Genomic DNA, 19,536 nt, shown 5'->3' on the forward strand with positions numbered 1-19,536 from the left:
TAATGTAGCCTGACCCACTCTAGCTTGTTGGTTAGCTAAGACATCAGCACAGTAGTGCTTTGTGAATGCATGTGGCTTAGTCCATGTAGATGGTTTACAGATATCTGCTAGTGGAATGTTTCCTAGGAAAGATAGAGACTCCCTTTTTACATGTACAGTAAACTGTTGGAGCTGCGGGTAGCAATTGCTTAGATTTGTGGTAACAAGTTTGTATCCATCTTACTATCCATCTTGAGATTCCTTCTTTAGAGATAGGTAAACCCTTGTGTGGGTTTGAAAAAGCAACAAAAAGTTGATGTGTTTGCAAAAGGGTTTTGAACTTCTGTTGTAGTACATTAGTTCTCTTTTAACAGAGGGTGTGTGGAGCTCTTTCTGCTGCGAGTCTGGTTTAGGAAAGAACACTGGTAGTTCAATGGTCTGGTTTACATGAAAAGCGGAAACCACATTAGGGAGACATTTGGGGTTTGATCTTAGTAGTAATTTATCTGGATAGATTTGGAAGAAAGACTCTTCCAGAGTGAGTGTTTGGTGTTCACTTATTCGTCTAAGACGCTACAGCCACCAAAAATGCTACCTTCCATTTGAGGTACTGTAGATGAACATGAATTTAGTGGCTCAAAAGGTGGACCCATAAGCCTTGTAAGTACTATATTATGGTTCCACACCGATGCTGGCGGGATGGAGGGAGGAATTACACTTTTTAATCTTTCCATATAGGCTTTAATCATAAGAATTTTAAACAAACACATATGTTGTATGTTTTGCATGTACGCAGTGAGTGCTGCTAAGTGCAGTCTAATAGAGTTATACGCAAGGCGTGCTTATTGTGAATGGAGTAGGTAACAAATAAGGTCTTGTACTTTGGGAGAAAGTGGCTGTATTTGTTTTGCCATGCAGTAGTGGACAACCTCTTTCATTTTGCTGTGTGACATGCTTGTGTGCTTGTTTTAGAATGGTCATACATTCTTGTGGAAGATAGGGGTATCCAAATTCCAAGACTTCAGGAGCCACATCGCTAGATTCAGCTGCTTGAGGTTGGGTTGTGTGACCCTTCCCTGCTCACGAGTCAAAAGCCGTGGCCAAAGTGACAGTGCTATATGGTTCCTACTAAGATAATAGGACTTAGTATTCGGACGACAAAGCTTCAGAATGTGTGAGACGGAATCTGTCCACACCATCAGGAGCTGTTGGGCCAATTCCTGTCTAGCTCACCGTGCATATTCTACACCCCTAATCTTACCAGGGTGGACAGTGATAGTGACATCCTGAACATGACACTCTGGCTCCCAAGGAAGTCGTGGAAATAGATCTCACTCTTTTGTTGTATTACTCATGCATGCCCAGGGGAAACAAGAGAGATAAAAGATAAGTTTTCAATACACGTATTGAAACCATATTAGCCTTGCATAGAGAGGATGAGCTGCGATAATTATATAGATGAAACAAAGCAAAGTAACCAGCATTACGAACATGGTAACGAGGATGACTAAGCCAAACAAGAAATTATTTCTAGGTGTTCCTACATAAGACTATACTGAGCGCATAGTGGATATACCTTTTGCCTTTGCCCAATCTAAGAGATTAGCCTTAGCCCCATACCTGGAAACTGCATCAAGAATCAGATTTCAATGTGAATGGCAATTCCTTAGGAAGGCTGGAAGATTAGCCCTAGCAGAGCTGCATGTCCAACATAGCATTTGTCCAACAGAATGTACTAATTATATGTCAAGAAAAGGCGAACTAAAACAAGCAACTTGTACAAGATATTCCTAGAATAATATTGTCTAAGCAAAGAGTGTAAAATGTCAAAGCTAAAAAGCAATACAGATAAAACGTGTAAAATATGAAAATCATAACGAAGCTAAAAAAGGGTACCGATATGTGTGTGTCTCTCTACAGCAGCTTCTTGTGTGGCACAACCAATAGTTGTAGTAGAGTTGTTCAAGCCCATGTTGGACTATTAGGATTAGAGTGAAGGATGTTTGTGTGAGCTTTTGAACCAAATAAAGAATGAGTGGGAGAGGAGAAAAAGTGTAAGCAAATATCCCTGACCAACTGATCCACAGGGCATTTGCCTTTGGTCTGTGAGTGGGAAAACCTGAAGGTGAAGCTTTGGCATTTCGCATACTGTTGTCTGGTGAAAAGATGTATCTTTGGGTTTCCCCACTGTTGAAAATCAGTGGAGCTGTGTTGTGATTTCTCACATGTACCTGTTGTTGCATTCTGCTGACCATATCTGAGTCCCCTATTCTGCTAGGAGGTGGGTGTTGTGATGTATGGCCCAGTGCTGTATGTGCTTCGCTATGTGGGAGAGCTGTATGGAGTGTGTGCCCCCTTGTTTTTGAATGTAGTACATGGTGGTCATGCCTGTGCAAACTAGAAACACCTTGTGCTGAAGATGTTGTTGAAAAGCTCTGAAAGCTAATTTAATCACAAGAAGCTCTAGGTGATAAATGTGTTGGTATTGCTGAGTTGGGGACCACTGTGAGATCATGCATATGTGCCCCCCAACAGAGTAGGGATGCATCTGTTGTAACAGTCACCCGGTGGGACGGAGAACTGTGGAGGGCCGACCTAGAAACAGTTACACCACTGCAGAGAGCAATGGGCCACTGGCCCTACCAGAACTAGATCATGTAGATGCTCCTCCGATTGACACCATTACGATTGGAGGCTCTGTTGAAGGAGGCGCATGTGCAGACATACGTGTGAAACTATAGGGATACATGAAGCCATCATACCTAAAAGGCTCCTCACCGTTTTGACTGACTTAACGATGTGGCTGAAAAAGAGGCAATACTAGCTGCAACTTTTGAACTCTTGTAGGACTGCAATATGCTATGGCTGTGTTGCGCCTAGGAACACATGCACTTGTAAAGGGTGAAGGTGAGATTTTGCTGTATGGAGTATGAAGCCTTACTTGTGTATAAGGTTGATTACCTTCTGAGTAATCTGCAGATATTGCTGTTTGCTTGCACTTTTGATCAGCCAATCATCTAGGCAGGGATACACATACCCCCACTTCTGAGCTGAGCTGCTATTACTGCAAGACATTTTGTGACTACTCTTGGTGCAGCAGTTACTTTGAATGGCAACACTTTGGAATGGTAGTGTTTGCCGCTTACACGAAAAAGAGGTAGCATTGACGGGCTGGATATATTGGAGGTAGTGTTGATGGGCTGGATGTATTGGAATGTGGAACAGGAGCCCTTGAGATCTATGGCTGTCAAAGTGTCCTTGCTGTAGCAATGGGATTACTTCTTGGAGCGCTATTATGTGGGAGTGCTTGGTGTTGCATTGGGCCCGGCTGTATGGCTCCTTTCTGGAGCAGAGCATGTAGCTCCTCTTGCAGAAGTGACAGATGTTCTCTTGACATAAGACTGTATATGAGGTGGGATATTGGAAGTGGAAATGTGAGTTCAAGACAATATCAGCCTTATATGATAGAAAGGACCCATTGATCTAATGTAATGTGTACCCAGTTTGAGTGGTAGTCCTATAGCCGTCCCCCTACTGGTGTTAAGTGCAGAGGGGAGAGGCGTAGAGAGTCAATGTTTGTGGAGGTGGTCCTTTTGAAAAAGGATCTAAGACCTCAACCTTTCTTGCCTTTATATTGTGACCTATTGCATGCCCTCCAGGTGTACTGAGAGGTGTGTGGCTTCTGAGCAGTGGCTGTGTCTGTGAATGTGCTCATCTTTGATGCCCCTCTATACTGGCCTCTGCACTAGTCTCTCTGAAAGGAACCTTTATGTTCGTATGTCTGCAAGGCAACCATAACCTTTGTGGTATTGGTGCCTTTCTTAACTTGCTCTGTCATTTCACAAGTCCTACAACCATTTTCTAAGAATAGAGAAAACTTTAAATAGCAAAATGACACCAAAACTACAAAAATGGAAACAGGAGATATGAATTTTTTAAGATTTAATGCAGAAACCTAAAAAAAAAAAAAAAACAGCAGCAATCATAAATTATTTTTCACACTAGATCGAACCCTAGGGGCGATTTCAGGCTAATTGCAATGGAGCGTGGGTCGGACCCACAATGCAGGTCATACTCGTCAAAGATTTTATCTTATGACTTAGTCGCTGAAATAGAAGTAGTAATACTACAGAGCAAGGCAAGGTTGCACACTTATCTTAAAGAAACAGCAGTTTTTTTTTCTCCCTCAGACATGAAGAAAAACCATTTCTGCACATCATCTAGGCCACAAAGAATGGTCAGGAAGCAAGAAAATCCTAAGTATAACATTTCATAAAGTTCAGATCTTCAAACATTGATTAACAAGTTCAGATTAGCAACAAATTAAAGGAATAACTTGTAATTCCACGTTTAAAATTGTACTCACTACACTGAATAGATGAAAGCTTTGACGTAAAAGGAGCTGCAATGCTGGCATCACCTAACTTCACAACAGACACTTGATCTTCTTCCAAATCTTTCAAAACCTGGTTGATTCGTTCCTAGTAAGCAAACTTCAAATTAGCTGTGTGCATATATACACTTCAAAGCAAAGATAGGTATTCATTATGCAATGACACCCTTAAACCAAAATAAGAGTCATATTGGAGGTTTTATTTGGAAATGGTAAGAATACAGCAAGTCTCACACGTATTCTTCCAAAGTTCAGAACTTATTTTTTTGGGTAATTAAACATTTGCTAGTTAGTAATACAGGAAAGACTGGCTAAAATTAAAAGAGACATCAAACAGACATTCACAATATTAATCATCTACTTTCCAACACATTTAGCATGTACTAGGCAACGAAATTGTATTGAACATTTTAATCGATTGGCTCATAAGGTTGAATATTATTCTTAAAAACATGGCTTATTGCTTTAACAGGCCTGTTTGTTGTACTACAGCATACACAGTGTTAAGTTTCCCAAGTCAGTTATCTTCAGTAAGCTCCTTCAGGTGCACACTCTAACCACTGATCTTTCTATTTCAGAATAATCAGATAATAGGTTATTTGCAGATTTTCAGCAATTGCTCCTGCATGCTGACAGGTGGCACAATTGGACTCCAACACAGCCTTGCACCAGCCCATAAGTGATGGTGAAGAGCTACATACAGGAGCCACCCGAATGCTGACACCGGTTTTGTTTTGCACTACTGGGTGCCCTCAGACAAGGATCATTCATGACAAACTGAAGTTGACAATGTGCCTTTTAAGCAGGTAGAGGAGTCCGCAGTGAGGAATCTGCTGTTAAAGTATCCCAGGAGAAGTATCTAACCCACTGGCATTGTCCATGTACAACCCAGAATCATTGTAGTAAGTGGTCAAAGTCCTCACTGTCATCATCATCATGTGGCATATATTGAAGCAGCCCCTGGACTGCATTTGTATCGAAAGTCAAACATGGTCTCCCTATAGTACTGGCTTTAAGGGAGAGACTGTGCTCTGGTAATCTCATGGTGCAAAAGGTCTAGTATGGGCACTATTCGGCTCTGGTACGGAGACCAGCTCTGGGACAGATCTGGAACAGGAGCTGCTGGAGTCTGAGTTGGTGCCACTGCGGTCAGGAATCAATAGGAGGCAAACGGGTTAGTCAGTGAAAGGAGCTGCAGGCAAAAGTGAAACTTGTGGCCCCTTCAACTCCACAGGGCCTGACTGCGCTCCAGAGGGAGCGGGCATCGAACTGAGGCTCTGCAGCATACCCTCTTTAAAGGCCTCAATTTGCTCTGGGGGGAGGGGGGGACATTCCAGACAGTGCAAGCTGTGCTGTTAAGCGCACTGATAACAAATTGTAATATTTTCACTGATCAAGAAGGAATTAGACATGAATTACAAAAAGCTATCTATTTCATATGCAATATACATGTATGATAGGATCCGTTTTCTCTCCTTAAATATTATGAATGGGTGAATATTATGACTGTGGTTTGTGACTATAATAGTAGAAAAAAGCCATCAGTGACAAGACTATTTGTGATTTGATTGACTATAGTTATTTCATGACTAAGTTCATATAAACTTGCAGGAAGAGTTGGCTGCCAATCCACATACTTTTTAGTACAAAAGTAACAGTAATTGCAATGCAATTCCTAATTATTTTGTAAGTACTCTCAATTAATAGAACTTACTTTCTGAACAGCAAGCTGCTCCTCTCTTTGAGACATTATTCTGAGTTTAGTACCACAAGACTTAGGCTTTAATACATTTTTACCATACGTGGATGTGCACGCTTTCCCTTAGAGAAAAAAATAAATAAAAAAATCGCAAGAAGCTGTAATCTTTCAGGCATTCTCTCAGGTTCCCCTGGCCAGGGGAACTCTGGGCTCACCAGGACAAAACTTTGAATGGGCTCAAGCAATGTGGAAGGCATCTCTGGAGTTAAGTCCACTGAGCAGCTTCTCGCATGTTCTGGAAGAATAAGAGGTGGACATATCCCACTTGGAGTACTAGTGCCACAGACTGAGACCTATCCGAAGAGCTGGACCAAGACTGGGACTTGTACGGGAACAACCCTGTGACTTGGATTGCGATCTCAAGCAGGGCTTCTTCACTTGTTCCGACACACACATTTCCTGTGTCCTAAAGTAGCGCTTCCTGCTCTTCAATAGTCTTTGGGTGTATTTGTCACAGGACTTCAAATCTTTACAAGAAGGCACTACAAATATATATGCTTATCAGTGACTGACATCTGCTGCATTTATAGCACAGTTTAAAACCTGTCAACGGGTGGGGAGAGTAAAGAGGAGAACATGTTTTCCTTGGCACACTGTGTTACTGAAATTTGGTGATGGCATGACCAATACATTGGAAGTGTAGGTCAGGAACAGTGCGGAAGGGCAAAAAAAGAAAGGTACCGACATCAGTGCACAGGGGCGGCACTTTATGAGGCTCCGCATGACACCTGTGGGTAAGGCGAGGCTGTAGTACAGTATGATAGCACACCTGTTAGCACACAGAAGTGATTCCTGTTGAAAATACATTTATCACAGGGCGTTGATTAGCCAGTAATGTGAGGTGGTCTACATGTGTTTATTGTTTTACATTCCAGACAGTCAAAGCTGTGCTGTCAACCACACTGATCACAAATTGTGATATTTCACTGATTAAGAAGAAATCAGACAAATTACAAAAAATAAATGTGTAATGTATAATATAATCCGTTTCTGTCCTTAAATATTATGAATGAGTGAATATGACTTGTTTGTGACTAAAATAGTAGAAATAAAAGCCATCAGTGACAAGTCTATTTGTGATTTGAGTGACTATAATTATTTAATGACTAATCCACATACTTTTTAGTACAATAATAACAGTAATTTCAATGCAATTCCCGATTTTTTTTTTTTTTAGTATTCTCAATTAATCGTACTTACTTTCTGAACAGCAAGCTGCTCCTCCCTTTGAGACATTATTCTGTGTTTAGCACCACGAGACGTAGGCTTTAACACATTGTTACCACATGTGGATGTGCACGCTTTCCCTTCGTTTATAGCTTCTTGCGATTTTTTTTTTCTTTCAGGCATTCTCTCAGGTGCATTAGCAAGCAGAGCCACCCCTGAAAGACCAAAACGTGAGCTGCAGGAAAAGAAATTGAGACCTAAACTTGTTCTGCATAAAGAAACATGTACACATTTCACACAAAAAATATAGTTAGGATAAGCAAAGTATACTGCAAACCAAACATGATAGCAATTTAAAATGTCTTAATCACGTCTCTTCCAGTAGTCTGAATTTTAGGAACTATATTTTTTTTAATTATTACATTTTTCAGAATAGTAAAATATATTTAACGTTACATTAATTAGATTAATGATTAGGGTGTGCTAGACTGGATGGTTGGACTAGAGTGTTGTAGACTGGATTGCTGCAGTAGTGTCGTAGAGTGAAGTAGGGGAAGTAGAGTCAGTTGAGTAGAAGAGACCAGAATAGAATACAGTGGTTCATTGCAGAGTGTGTTGTAGAATTCAGAGCTGTGGGGTGGATTAGGGTAGAGTGTATTGAGGTAGTGGGGTGGATTGGGGTAAATTAGAATTAGGTAATGGGGTGGATTGGAGTAGATTGGACTGTAGTGGGTGGACTGGAGTAGGGTACGTTATATTGGTCTAGGGGTATATTGGTTTGGAGTGATATGGGTGGGGTGGATTAGAGTAGGGTGCTATGGAGTGGGGTGAACTAGAGTGGAGTGGGATGGATTGGACTAGATGGGGTGGAGTGGACTAGAGGTGATTGGAGTGGGGTGGATTGTGGAGGAGTGGATCAGAGTAGGATAGATTGGAGTGAGGTGGGCTAGATCGATTGGATTAAGTGGGGTGGACTGAATTTAGGAGGGGTGTACTATGTTGGGGAAGAGAGAGTGAGGTGGACTGGACTGTAGTGGGGTGGATCGGAGTGCGGTAGACTGGACTGAAGTGGGCTGGATTGAGTGGATTAGACTAGAGCGGGTGGACCCAAATGGGGTGAGGTGGAGTGGATAGGGTGGACTGCATTGAGGTAGGGTAGAATGGAGTCAGGTGGAATGCAGCAGGGTGGATTGGATTGTTGTGAAGTGGATTGGACTGAGTGGGTAAATTGGACTGAGGTGGGGTGAACTGGGTGGGTGGGGTATTTTGGAGATATTGGAGACAAGATTTGGCTGGATTGGTGTGGTCTGGATTAGTGTAAGGTTGATTGGAGTGGACTGGACTGAATTGGGGGTGAGGTTGAGTGGACTGGATTGGGGAGGGTGGACTGCACTGAGGTAGGGTGGAATTGAGTGGGTTCAAATGGACTGCAGTGGGGTGGAATGCAGCGGGGAGGATTGGAGTGAAGTGGATTGGACTGAGTGGGTAAATTGGACTGAGGTGGGGTGAACTGGGTGGGAGGGGTTGATTGGACTAGGGTGGGTTGGAGAGATTGTAGACTGGATTTGGCTGTATTGGGGTGGTCTGGATTAGTGTAGGGTTGAGTGAGGTGGACTGAATTGGGGTGAGGTGGACTGGAGTTGGGCTGATTGGATTTGGGGAGATTGGAGTCAGCAGATTATTTTGAAGCCAATTTAATAAATCATGTTTCAAGACAACAAATGTTTGCCTTCGAAATACATATGAGTGAAGCAATAAAAAACTCTGCAAACAATATAATTAGTTTTTAGATTGTAATTTAAGAGAAAGTGAGTGCCAAAGCAAATACCATGCTCTTTGACCCTCACCATTTGCTAATTTAGTCCACAGCACTACACCCACACTTATCAAAGTAAAAGATATGGGTTTTCTGTGTCATTCAGATCTCAATACTCAAATGGGTGGAGTAGTTCAAGTGTTATTTTTCTAACTGTACAAATTTCACCCCAGCAAGGACATTTAAGACACAGCTAAACAGAATTGCAGTGCTCACCCTGTGTGCCTCTGATATGCTGTGCGCCTTTGTATGTTGACTAAGTACCTACCTCTCTCATTGCGCTGTAAGCTCTACTCTTCAAGTTGTTTTCAAGCTGACAGCCAAAGCTAGACATCTGTGTTTCCCTTTAGATCTAGTTGTGATTTTAGTTGCAGCTAATTAAAGAACATTAAAGAAAAAGGAAAGGTGGGGCAGAGGCGTATCTAAACTCGAGGGGGCTCTACTGTAAAGTGCATGGAGGGGCTCCCTCCGGACTTATTCAGGAGCTCTTAGGCCAGGGTATGCCCATGGTTAGGGGGCAAGGGATAAAGCTTCTAAGTGGAAATTTCCCTTACCCACCTTCTCTCCACCAGTCCCCCTTATTTCATATGTCAATATACCTATCAATATCATAGAATACATTTTAATTGTCTCCTAAATGCTACTGTAGGTTAATTCTTCAGTATCCTTAGTGTTTTCTCTCTCCAAAAGTATTCCGAACAGATGAATTAAAAATGTTTATAGTACATACTAAAGAAATATACTTACCTACATCAGCATGCTTCAAAGCTCCAACATCATTTGTTCCATCTCCACACATAAGTGTAATATATCCAAGCCCCTTTAAAGTAGTGATCACAAATTCCTGAAATTTTAAAGTTTGTGAAGTGGCATTAAAAATGTGTGAACTATGTATCATTACTACACAACACTCATCTGTGGAAAGACAAAACGAGGGTGGGGGTGCTTGGAATTTCTTTTGCTAAAAGTGCCAAACCAAGTATTTACTGAAACAAAAGGACCTACGAAAATTAATAATAAAAAAACACAAATAATTCACAAGTATTTGTAAGTAAATGTTTATCCTGGAGATCCTGGTTTAACACTAGCCATTATCATTACCAGCTGAGTAAACTCACACCTTAAGCATACTGATTTCTAAGAATTCAGAAAATATTCTTTTTCAAAGCCATTTAGGTTTTAAAAACCTTCAAGTTCATAAAAATCATTCCCTGAACAACGGACAGCTTATTTAAACCCACGACGTAAAAAGAAAAATAGCTAATTATTACCATGGGTTAGATGTGAAGCCAACAGTGGAATCCACAGTGAAGAGTGAAAGGAGTATGTAAGTACAGTTTACAATATTATAAATTGACGTTTTTACCAAGACGTACTGGAATACTGGACTAAACAAGGACTGCAATGAGTTTTAACAACAAAACAAATTAGTTAACAGAAAGCCTCAGTAATTTTAGTGAGGCCAAATGTGCTCTGCAAGAGCACGCTGTCAAATCTGCGAGCAGCAACACAGACTGGAAAGTGTGGTTTAACTATAATGCTTAGAACAGTAACCTTTTTTCTCCGCTTTTTACTTATTGTGTAAAGTGCAAATCCATTTGATGGGTTGTGTACCAAAGCAGTTGACATATAATGGAGAGAAGAGAAACTATACATGGGAGGGACCTGAAGCCACCATATCCTTTCTTATTTATCACAATATGTAGCAGAGGAAAACGTTTGAATGAACTCAAACAACTATTCACACTAAGTGTTGTTCTGAAGCTTTGGGCTCTTTCATATACACATCTTTGAATATTCTCAGTGTCAGGCAGGAAATGCTTGGAAATAGTTTTTCCATGATACTAAAATGGATCACCAACATCTCTGCACATTCAGTATTTCATTATGGAGTTCATCAACCTCCTTCAAGCTGTTTAGGTAGCAATTAAAAAACATGGGTCTGAATTTGCACTACACAGACCCCAGTTCAGACTTTTTCCAGGTAAAGGCCTCATGAAATCAATCTTTTCAGGGAGGACGGAGGGGTGCATGTGAATTCATTATACTGTTGTAGTAATCTTACAGTTACAGATAAGTAATTTGTCCTCGGCAGCATTTTGTCTTGTATCTACTCTGAGAGGCTGAAGTCATATGATGGGAGAGGTTTAGAAGAATGGTTTTAAAGGGAGGGGTGTCTCGCTGTAGTGCTCCAAGAGTTCCTGTCCTTAAAATGCTTCACAATTCTATGTTTTTTCAGCCTAGAATGGTCAAAGAGGTCTGTAAAGTAAACAAAAGAATAGAGGCCTTGCTGGGAAGCAGCGTCTAAAATTAAGATAGACTAGCTGTGTCACAGACTTCCCAAGATAAAGAGTAGTACTTACCTGAAATCCTAGTTTTCCTTCAGCGTAATCTACGTTGTAATCGTAAGCACTAAACAGCCTTGTCCATGAGCTAGATCACAGAGCACACAAAATATACATACTAACACTTTTCTTTTAGAAAGACCAATTTGAAGAAAAAAAAACTAATTGAATAACAGCTTAATGCAGGCTATTTTGCGAAATTTTTAAGTTTTCTTAAAAAAAAATATAAGAGAAAGAAAGCAATTATAAATCAGCCATTACGTTTATAAAACTGATCAGAAAAAAAATATTCCAGAAACCTTTAAAGAAAAAATGAATAAAGCAGGGCAATGTAGCCTGCAGATCAAAAGAGCCTGGAAAACGGGGACCACTCCTACAAGGAAGCGCACTCTACCAGTATACCATCACTCCCAGTGAGTGGCAGTTGATCCAGTTCCTTTGGAGAACTAAAGTTACAGCCAATTAACTTTACCTTCTTCTGTAGAGATCTACTGATAATTATTAGTACTGAACAGCATAGTAAGGCAGTCTATTAGGAAAAGGAGGAAGAGAAAAAAAAAAAAATACAATAATGGGCCTTAAATTATTTATCCAAACACATTTCTAAGGTCTAACTAGCTTGAGCATCAGCTGACTGGTCCGATTCAAGTCAGTGTCTTGTGAAAGCATGGCAGACCTCCAGGCTGCTGCTTTGCAAATTTCCTCTAATTGGAAGTTCTTTAACAAGACTGCAACAGCTGCTTTGCCTCTCATAGCACAAACCTTGGGTCCACCTGGCAAAGTCTTTGTGATTTTGTGATAAAATGCTGCACACGATCCACTTGAAAACAGATTGTTTGGAGGTGGATACATCTGTAGGAACAGGCCCATAATTCACACATGCTTAGCTTTATAAATGTATTGTTTTGTGCAGATATTACTGACAAACACTTTACATCTAATGTATGCAGAGACATTACCACTGAAGTAGAAGGATGCTGAAAAAGGTTGGAACTGGTACGAATTGATTAATATGAAGCCCAAACTTACTATAGGATGACATTTCGGGAAAGTCTTCATGCCTACATTATTCTTATGTACTAGTGTATAAGTTTCAAGAGAGCTCAGAACATTGATAGTGTTAGCCCCAATAGCTGATGTGACTGAAAAAAGAAAAACAGCTTTTCATGTTGTAGGATGAAGGACAGCATTGGGAATTGGTTCGAAAACAGGAAATTTAGTTTCCAGGGGATTACATCAAGTTCCCAGGGAGGGGAGGGTGTTCAAACCCTAGGTAAACTTTAATGCCCACTAGGAAGTCCTTAACTACTAAGATTCAGAAGAAAGAGGTGAAGTAAATGTTCTATAAACCATAACGGCAGCAAGATGTACCTGGATGAAGAAAAACTGCAACTTCAAATTAACCAAATTAAACAGGTATGGAAATACCACTTCTATGCATTTCATCGGGTCGATGTTCCTCTGAACGCACCAAATTCAGAATCTTTCATTTATGTAATAAGACACTCTGGTTGGAGGTTGTTTGGATTTTCTTAAAATAGCTGTGCAATCTGGCAAAATGCTTTCTGGGTTATGTCAAGAGCCAAGCTGCCAAGTTGAGTGATAAGTTGGGAAGCAGAATCAGGCCTCTCGACTTGTGAAGAAGATCTGGTCAGCAGAGCAGCTTCCCACATGATCGATCCGACAAGTAAAGATGACCTGTGAACCATCACTGTTAGACCATTCCTGTCCGATGAGGATCATCTTTGCCTTAGAACAAGCCAGTTTAACAATCACTTTTGGAAAAAGGGGAAATGGAGGAAATGCGTTTAGAAATTATGCTGAGCAGCTGGCCAGAAGGATATTCCCCTTCAGTCTTGGTTGGTTGGTTGGGGGAGGAGCGGCAAACTCAGTTTTCGAATTTGTGAAGAGGTTTAGAAGAAGTCTAAGACTTAAATGTTTTTGACTCACAATTCTTCTCAGAAATTCAGTTGAAGACACCTGCCACTGCATTTTGCTTCCCTCAGAAATGAACTGCAGTGTCTGGAGATTTCCCATCAGACGCTACCTCCAAATTGCTTGAGACTCTACAATTCTCAAACTACTTGCCTACTGCTCATTCAAGTAACACACTGTTGTTGTGCTGTCCATTTGAACAAGGATAGAACTGGTTTGGAAAGACAGAAAGACTAAAGATCAAGACAAACCTTTTTGAGGTACAGTAGGTTAATGTGGCAGTTAACTTCTCTTTAAGATGAGTGCTGAATGCAGAAATAATCCCTACGGCAGCCACCCTGTTAGAGAAGAATGTGCTAATATAAGAGTGAGCGTCACCGTAGCCTTTGATATGCCAGAGAACTGGGATCACTGCTCTTTAAGACATTGATGGAGGGATGTCATGTGGAGGCATGCACTGGAAATCAGAAAGATGCATGAAGACACTAAACCCAGAAATGAGGAGACTCGTCTAGCTGTTGGATGCCTTAGTCCAGAGGTCTCCAAACTTTTTAATGCCGTGCCCCCCCCCCCCAGTTGAAAAATAATCAGTGGGCCCCCCTCAGAATTTTTCACAATTATTTTATAAACATGGCAATGTTTAAATATGTCTAAACCTATTTAAACATTGCAGTTAAGTACTGTTACCTTTTAAAAAACTGCAATAACATGCTTCTGCTTAAAACAAAGGCCTGTAATCTGTATAATATTTATTTTGGCCAGAGTCTGGGGCCCCCCCTGGGATCACTTCAGGCCCCCGTAGGGGGGCCCGCCCCCCAGTTTGAAGACCTCTGCCTTAGTCTCTGAAGAGTCAGACATTTAATGCTGGTAGAGCAGTCTTTTGTCTGAAAGAAATTGCATCTTGGGTGTGCAGGTCAGCAAAGTCCAGTTATGTGTGGCAGGGCTCTCCAATAGTAATGATGCATGCTACATGCAAGAGAGGCCTGAATGCACAAACATGAGTGCACTTAACACTACAGAATGTGAGAATGCACAAAGTCAAGACAAATGAACTGCGTGAATGATAAAGCTATCAAAAGGTGTGCTTGACTGCCATATCTTCAGTTTAATGGTGCATGAGTTGTAATCACTCGCTGCAGGGGACAAAGATGCTGCAAAAATCGGTCTTGGAAAGAACAGAAAAGTAGAATTAACTCACATAGACTCCATAGGAAGCAGTGTTGCCACATTTTTGTAGCAAAGCGGTAGCTGAGCATGAGTGTCTCCTCCTCAATCCATAAGTACAAGTTACGTACTTTTGGCAAATGCGGTTTCTGGTGAATACTCTAGAAGCAGGATCTGGAAGCTTTCACAGCAGTGCTCCTGCAAGCTTCTAACTGGCACCATACAGCTTTGTGTTTACTTTGTTCCTCCCTGGAAATGAGGGAGAAAAGCCACATATAAGCACTATATCTCTGTGCAGATGTCAGCTTCTTTTTTGTTTCGTTCCATGCCCTCAGACACCGAGCACAAAACAATTGGAGTTAACAGAATGCAGACCAATAATTTAAGTCATTTTTAGATGGTAAAAAAAGACCACTACACAGAACAGGGAGCTGGGAGGTAAGTGAGGAATCTGCGATTGGAGTATCCATCAGAAATAGCATTACCAAAGTTAAGTAACTTTTTCTTCAGCAGGATACTTCTAACTTCAGATTCCTCAAGTTTATAATAGATACAAAAGCAGTACCTCCCAAGGTGGAAGGTCTGTGGAGTGGGCTTAGAACAAAGAGTCCTGCAGGATTGAATGTGTGAAATATCCTTCACATCAGATTTAGCTGTAAATAAAGTAGTGCTTTGTGAATGTGTTCACTGACATTCATGTTATGGCCGGACGCATGTTAAGGACAGGAAAAAAAAAAACCGTTACACACCTTCGGTAACGCCTTATCTAGTAGAGACAATATGTAGTTGCAGATTGCTTACCTTTAATTTTCTCCCAGGCATCACACTGGATCTGGAGGTTTTTTCGTGAGCTGTACCCCTGCGCACCGTTTTCTGCGACGGATACGACATTGCAGTTCCTATACAGGGGGCACCCCGGTGCACTGACATCAATTTCTTCTCACAACTTTCCACGTCAGAAGTGCAGAGCTGTGAAGAACACCGACTACTGGCGAGCCAAAACTAAGGCCCTGAAAGGAGGGACCCTTCCATTAGAAATCAGTTAGCAAAGAGAGGAGGATCAGCAGGGAATCTGCAACTATGTATTGTCTCTACCAGATAATGCATTACCCGAAAGTAAGTAACTTGTTCATCTGATAAGAGACATCTAGTTGCAATTTCCTTACCTTTGAATAGATATCCAAGCAATACCATCCAAAGAGGTGGGTCTGCAGACCAAGATCATACTAGAAAGTCTTGCAGAACTTAACAGGCAAAGTACCTTTCCCTACAGACCTGACTGTCCAGACAGTAGTGTTTCATAAACATGTGCAGAGAGACCCAAGGTGCCGCCTGACAGATGTCAAGGACTGGAACTCCGCATGCTAACGTAGTGGTCGCAGCTGTAGCTCAGGTAGAATAAGCAGGGAAACCATCAGGGGAGGTTAACTTTTGGCCAGTGTGGAGCAGATTTGAATGCAGAGTACAACCCATCTGGAGATGGTCCGCTTCTCCACTGCCCGACCTTTCCTTGCACCCATATAACCAACAAAGAGTTGATCATCTATTCAGAAATATTTTCTACGATCAAGGTGGAACGCCAACAGTCTTTTTGGGTCCCAGTGGTGGAGTCTCTCCTCTTCCTTGGGGTGAGTAAATAGTAGGCAAGGTTATGGATTGACATACAGGTAGTGCAGAATTATTAGGCAAATGACTATTTTGACCACATCATCCTCTTTATGCATGTTGTCTTACTCCAAGCTGTATAGGCTCGAAAGCCTACTACCAATTAAGCATATTAGGTGATGTGCATCTCTGTAATGAGAAGGGGTGTGGTCTAATGACATCACCACCCTATATCAGGTGTGCATAATTATTAGGCAACTTCCTTTCCTTTGGCAAAATGGGTCAAAAGAAGGACTTGACAGGCTCAGAAAAGTCAAAAATAGTGAGATATCTTGCAGAGGGATGCAGCACTCTTAAAATTGCAAAGCTTCTGAAGCGTGATCATCGAACAATCAAGCGTTTCATTCAAAATAGTCAACAGGGTCGCAAGAAGCGTGTGGAAAAACCAAGGCGCAAAATAACTGCCCATGAACTGAGAAAAGTCAAGCGTGCAGCTGCCACGATGCCACTTGCCACCAGTTTGGCCATATTTCAGAGCTGCAACATCACTGGAGTGCCCAAAAGCACAAGGTGTGCAATACTCCGAGACATAGCCAAGGTAAGAAAGGCTGAAAGACGACCACCACTGAACAAGACACACAAGCTGAAACGTCAAGACTGGGCCAAGAAATATCTCAAGACTGATTTTCTAAGGTTTTATGGACTGATGAAATGAGTGAGTCTTGATGGGCCAGATGGATGGGCCCGTGGCTGGATTGGTAAAGGGCAGAGAGCTCCAGTCCGACTCAGACGCCAGCAAGGTGGAGGTGGAGTACTCGTTTGGGCTGGTATCATCAAAGATGAGCTTGTGGGGCCTTTTCGGGTTGAGGATGGAGTCAAGCTCAACTCCCAGTCCTACTGCCAGTTCCTGGTAGACACCTTCTTCAAGCAGTGGTACAGGAAGAAGTCTGCATCCTTCAAGAAAAACATGATTTTCATGCAGGACAATGCTCCATCACACGCGTCCAAGTACTCCACAGCGTGGCTGGCAAGAAAGGGTATAAAAGAAGGAAATCTAATGACATGGCCTCCTTGTTCACCTGATCTGAACCCCATTGAGAACCTGTGGTCCATCATCAAATGTGAGATTTACAAGGAGGGAAAACAGTACACCTCTCTGAACAGTGTCTGGGAGGCTGTGGTTGCTGCTGCACGCAATGTTGATGGTGAACAGATCAAAACACTGACAGAATCCATGGATGGCAGGTTTTTGAGTGTCCTTGCAAAGAAAGGTGGCTATATTGGTCACTGATTTGTTTTTGTTTTGTTTTTGAATGTCAGACATGTATATTTGTGAATGTTGAGATGTTATATTGGTTTCACTGGTAATAATAAATAATTGAAATGGGTATATATTTGTTTTTTGTTAAGTTGCCTAATAATTATGCACAGTAATAGTCACCTGCACACACAGATATCCCCCCAACATAGCTAAAACTAAAAACAAACTAAAAACTACTTCCAAAAATATTCAGCTTTGATATTAATGAGTATTTTGGGTTCATTGAGAACATGGTTGTTGTTCAATAATAAAATTAATCCTCAAAAATACAACTTGCCTAATAATTCTGCACTCCCTGTACATGAAAGGGCATAACCACTTTTGGCAAAACTGAGGCCCTAGTGCAAAGCACCACTTTGTCAGGATGGATGGAAAGGTAGGGCAGCTTAGATGACAATGCCTCCAGCTCACTCATCCTGCGGGCAGATGTAATGGTAATAAGGAAGGCTGTTTTCAAGTGAGAAGCCAGAGAGAACAACTGTGGAGAGGCTCGAAAGAAGCCTGCATCAGAAATGTCAAAACCAAATTCAGATCCCATTGGGGCATAATGAATGGAAATGGAGGAAAGATGTGCAAGACCTTTGAGGAATATGTACAATAGGGGACTTTAACAAAGAAGGTTGATCAGGCAACCTCAAAAAGCAGAAATAGCAGGCACATAACCTTTAGGAGAGCCCAAAGCAGAACCCAGCTGGGCCAAGGAAAGAATAAGCAGGACCTCAATGAGGGGGGGGGAGGGAGACAATCAGACTTGTCTGTACACCATGAGAACACTGGGCATAGTGGGATGCAGAGTAAGGCATACAGGAGGCCTGAGTTCCACCAGAGATGAAGAGACTGAGCAGCTGCTGCCTTGGAAACTTAAATGCACAAAACCGCTGACATTGCTAATTTTTTTGCAGAGGCGAACAGATCTAACCAAGACTCTGCCCACTGCTGAAAGAGACCTTGCGCCACCTCCAGATGGAGGTGGCATTCGTGATCTACTAGACATTTTCAGCTGAGTTTGTCTACTCTGGCATTCAGAGAGCCTGCCAGATGTTGAACCACCAGGGATAGCCCTGCTGTTCCAGCCACATTGAGGCATAGTCTCCTGAAAGGGACCACAACCCAACCCCACCCTGCTTGTTGTAGTACCACATGGTGCTGCTGTCGTCCATGAACCCCAGCACCATCTTACTCTTAATAGAGGGAAGAAATGCTTTAATGTTAACTGGATCGCAGGTTGATGTGGAGTCCGGGTTCCGCCACGGACCTGATGCCTCTAATCTCCACTTCTTCCCGATGGCCACCACATTCTATGAGTGATGCACCTGTCACTACTGTCAGATCTGGTTAGGGAAGGGAAAGGGGAAAGGGATCAGCCTCTGACCCAATCACGGTTCATTAACCACCAATGCAAATCTTTCGCAGTTCCCTTCAAGATCTGGAACTTGCTGGAGAGATTCTCCCTGATGCTGTGCCCACTGCAACTTCAGGTCCCACTGCAGAACCCGTATATGCCATCTGGCATGTGTCACCAGCAGGATACAGGAGGCCATGAGGCCCAGCAGCCTCAGAGTCATTCTCACCCACATTTAAGATAAAGGCTGCAACATCAGTTTCATAGCCTGAATATCCTGGACTTGGGAGAATAACCACAACCTACTTGGCTCCTTTGGCCAAAAGAGCTGTAAATTCCTTGGGGAGAAGGAACAAGCGATCCTCCATCATCTGATTGTAGAATGGTGGCATGGATGGAGGGGTAGTCTCAAAGGGGAGGGGTAGCCCCTTTTGGACTATCTGCAAAACCCAGCTGTCCGACGTGATGGATTGCCAGTGGAGCAGGTGATGGGGAATCCTGCCACCAACTGGGCCATGGCGGGAGAAGAATCAGATTAGGAAGGCTTAGAGGGTGCTGCAGAATGTGGGGGTGGTGGAAATTCCAGAGTGCTGGCTACCCGATCCAAGAGCTTGGTGGATGCCACAACCTCGGCCATGCAGAGGCTGGGCAGCATGAGCTGAACGGTGCCTGGCCAGGAATGGACATGGTTGGAGGCCCCTTCAGTAGAC

The 19,536-nt window shown here is 42.3% G+C and overlaps 1 protein-coding gene across 1 annotated transcript in view; it reads right to left on the reverse strand.

The window, feature by feature from the left end:
* Nucleotides 1-19,536, reverse strand: part of ATP13A1 (ATPase 13A1) — a 381,010-nt gene that overhangs the window by 124,520 nt on the left and 236,954 nt on the right. The window contains exons 19-21 of the mRNA XM_069231770.1: nucleotides 9,862-9,958; nucleotides 7,332-7,513; nucleotides 4,346-4,460 (exon numbers count right to left, since the gene is read on the reverse strand). Coding sequence (XP_069087871.1) covers nucleotides 4,346-4,460; nucleotides 7,332-7,513; nucleotides 9,862-9,958 — 394 coding nt within the window. The remainder of the gene's footprint in view (nucleotides 1-4,345; nucleotides 4,461-7,331; nucleotides 7,514-9,861; nucleotides 9,959-19,536) is intronic.

Source organism: Pleurodeles waltl, chromosome 4_2 (assembly GCF_031143425.1).
Source record: "Pleurodeles waltl isolate 20211129_DDA chromosome 4_2, aPleWal1.hap1.20221129, whole genome shotgun sequence".
Lineage (NCBI taxonomy): Eukaryota > Metazoa > Chordata > Amphibia > Caudata > Salamandridae > Pleurodeles > Pleurodeles waltl.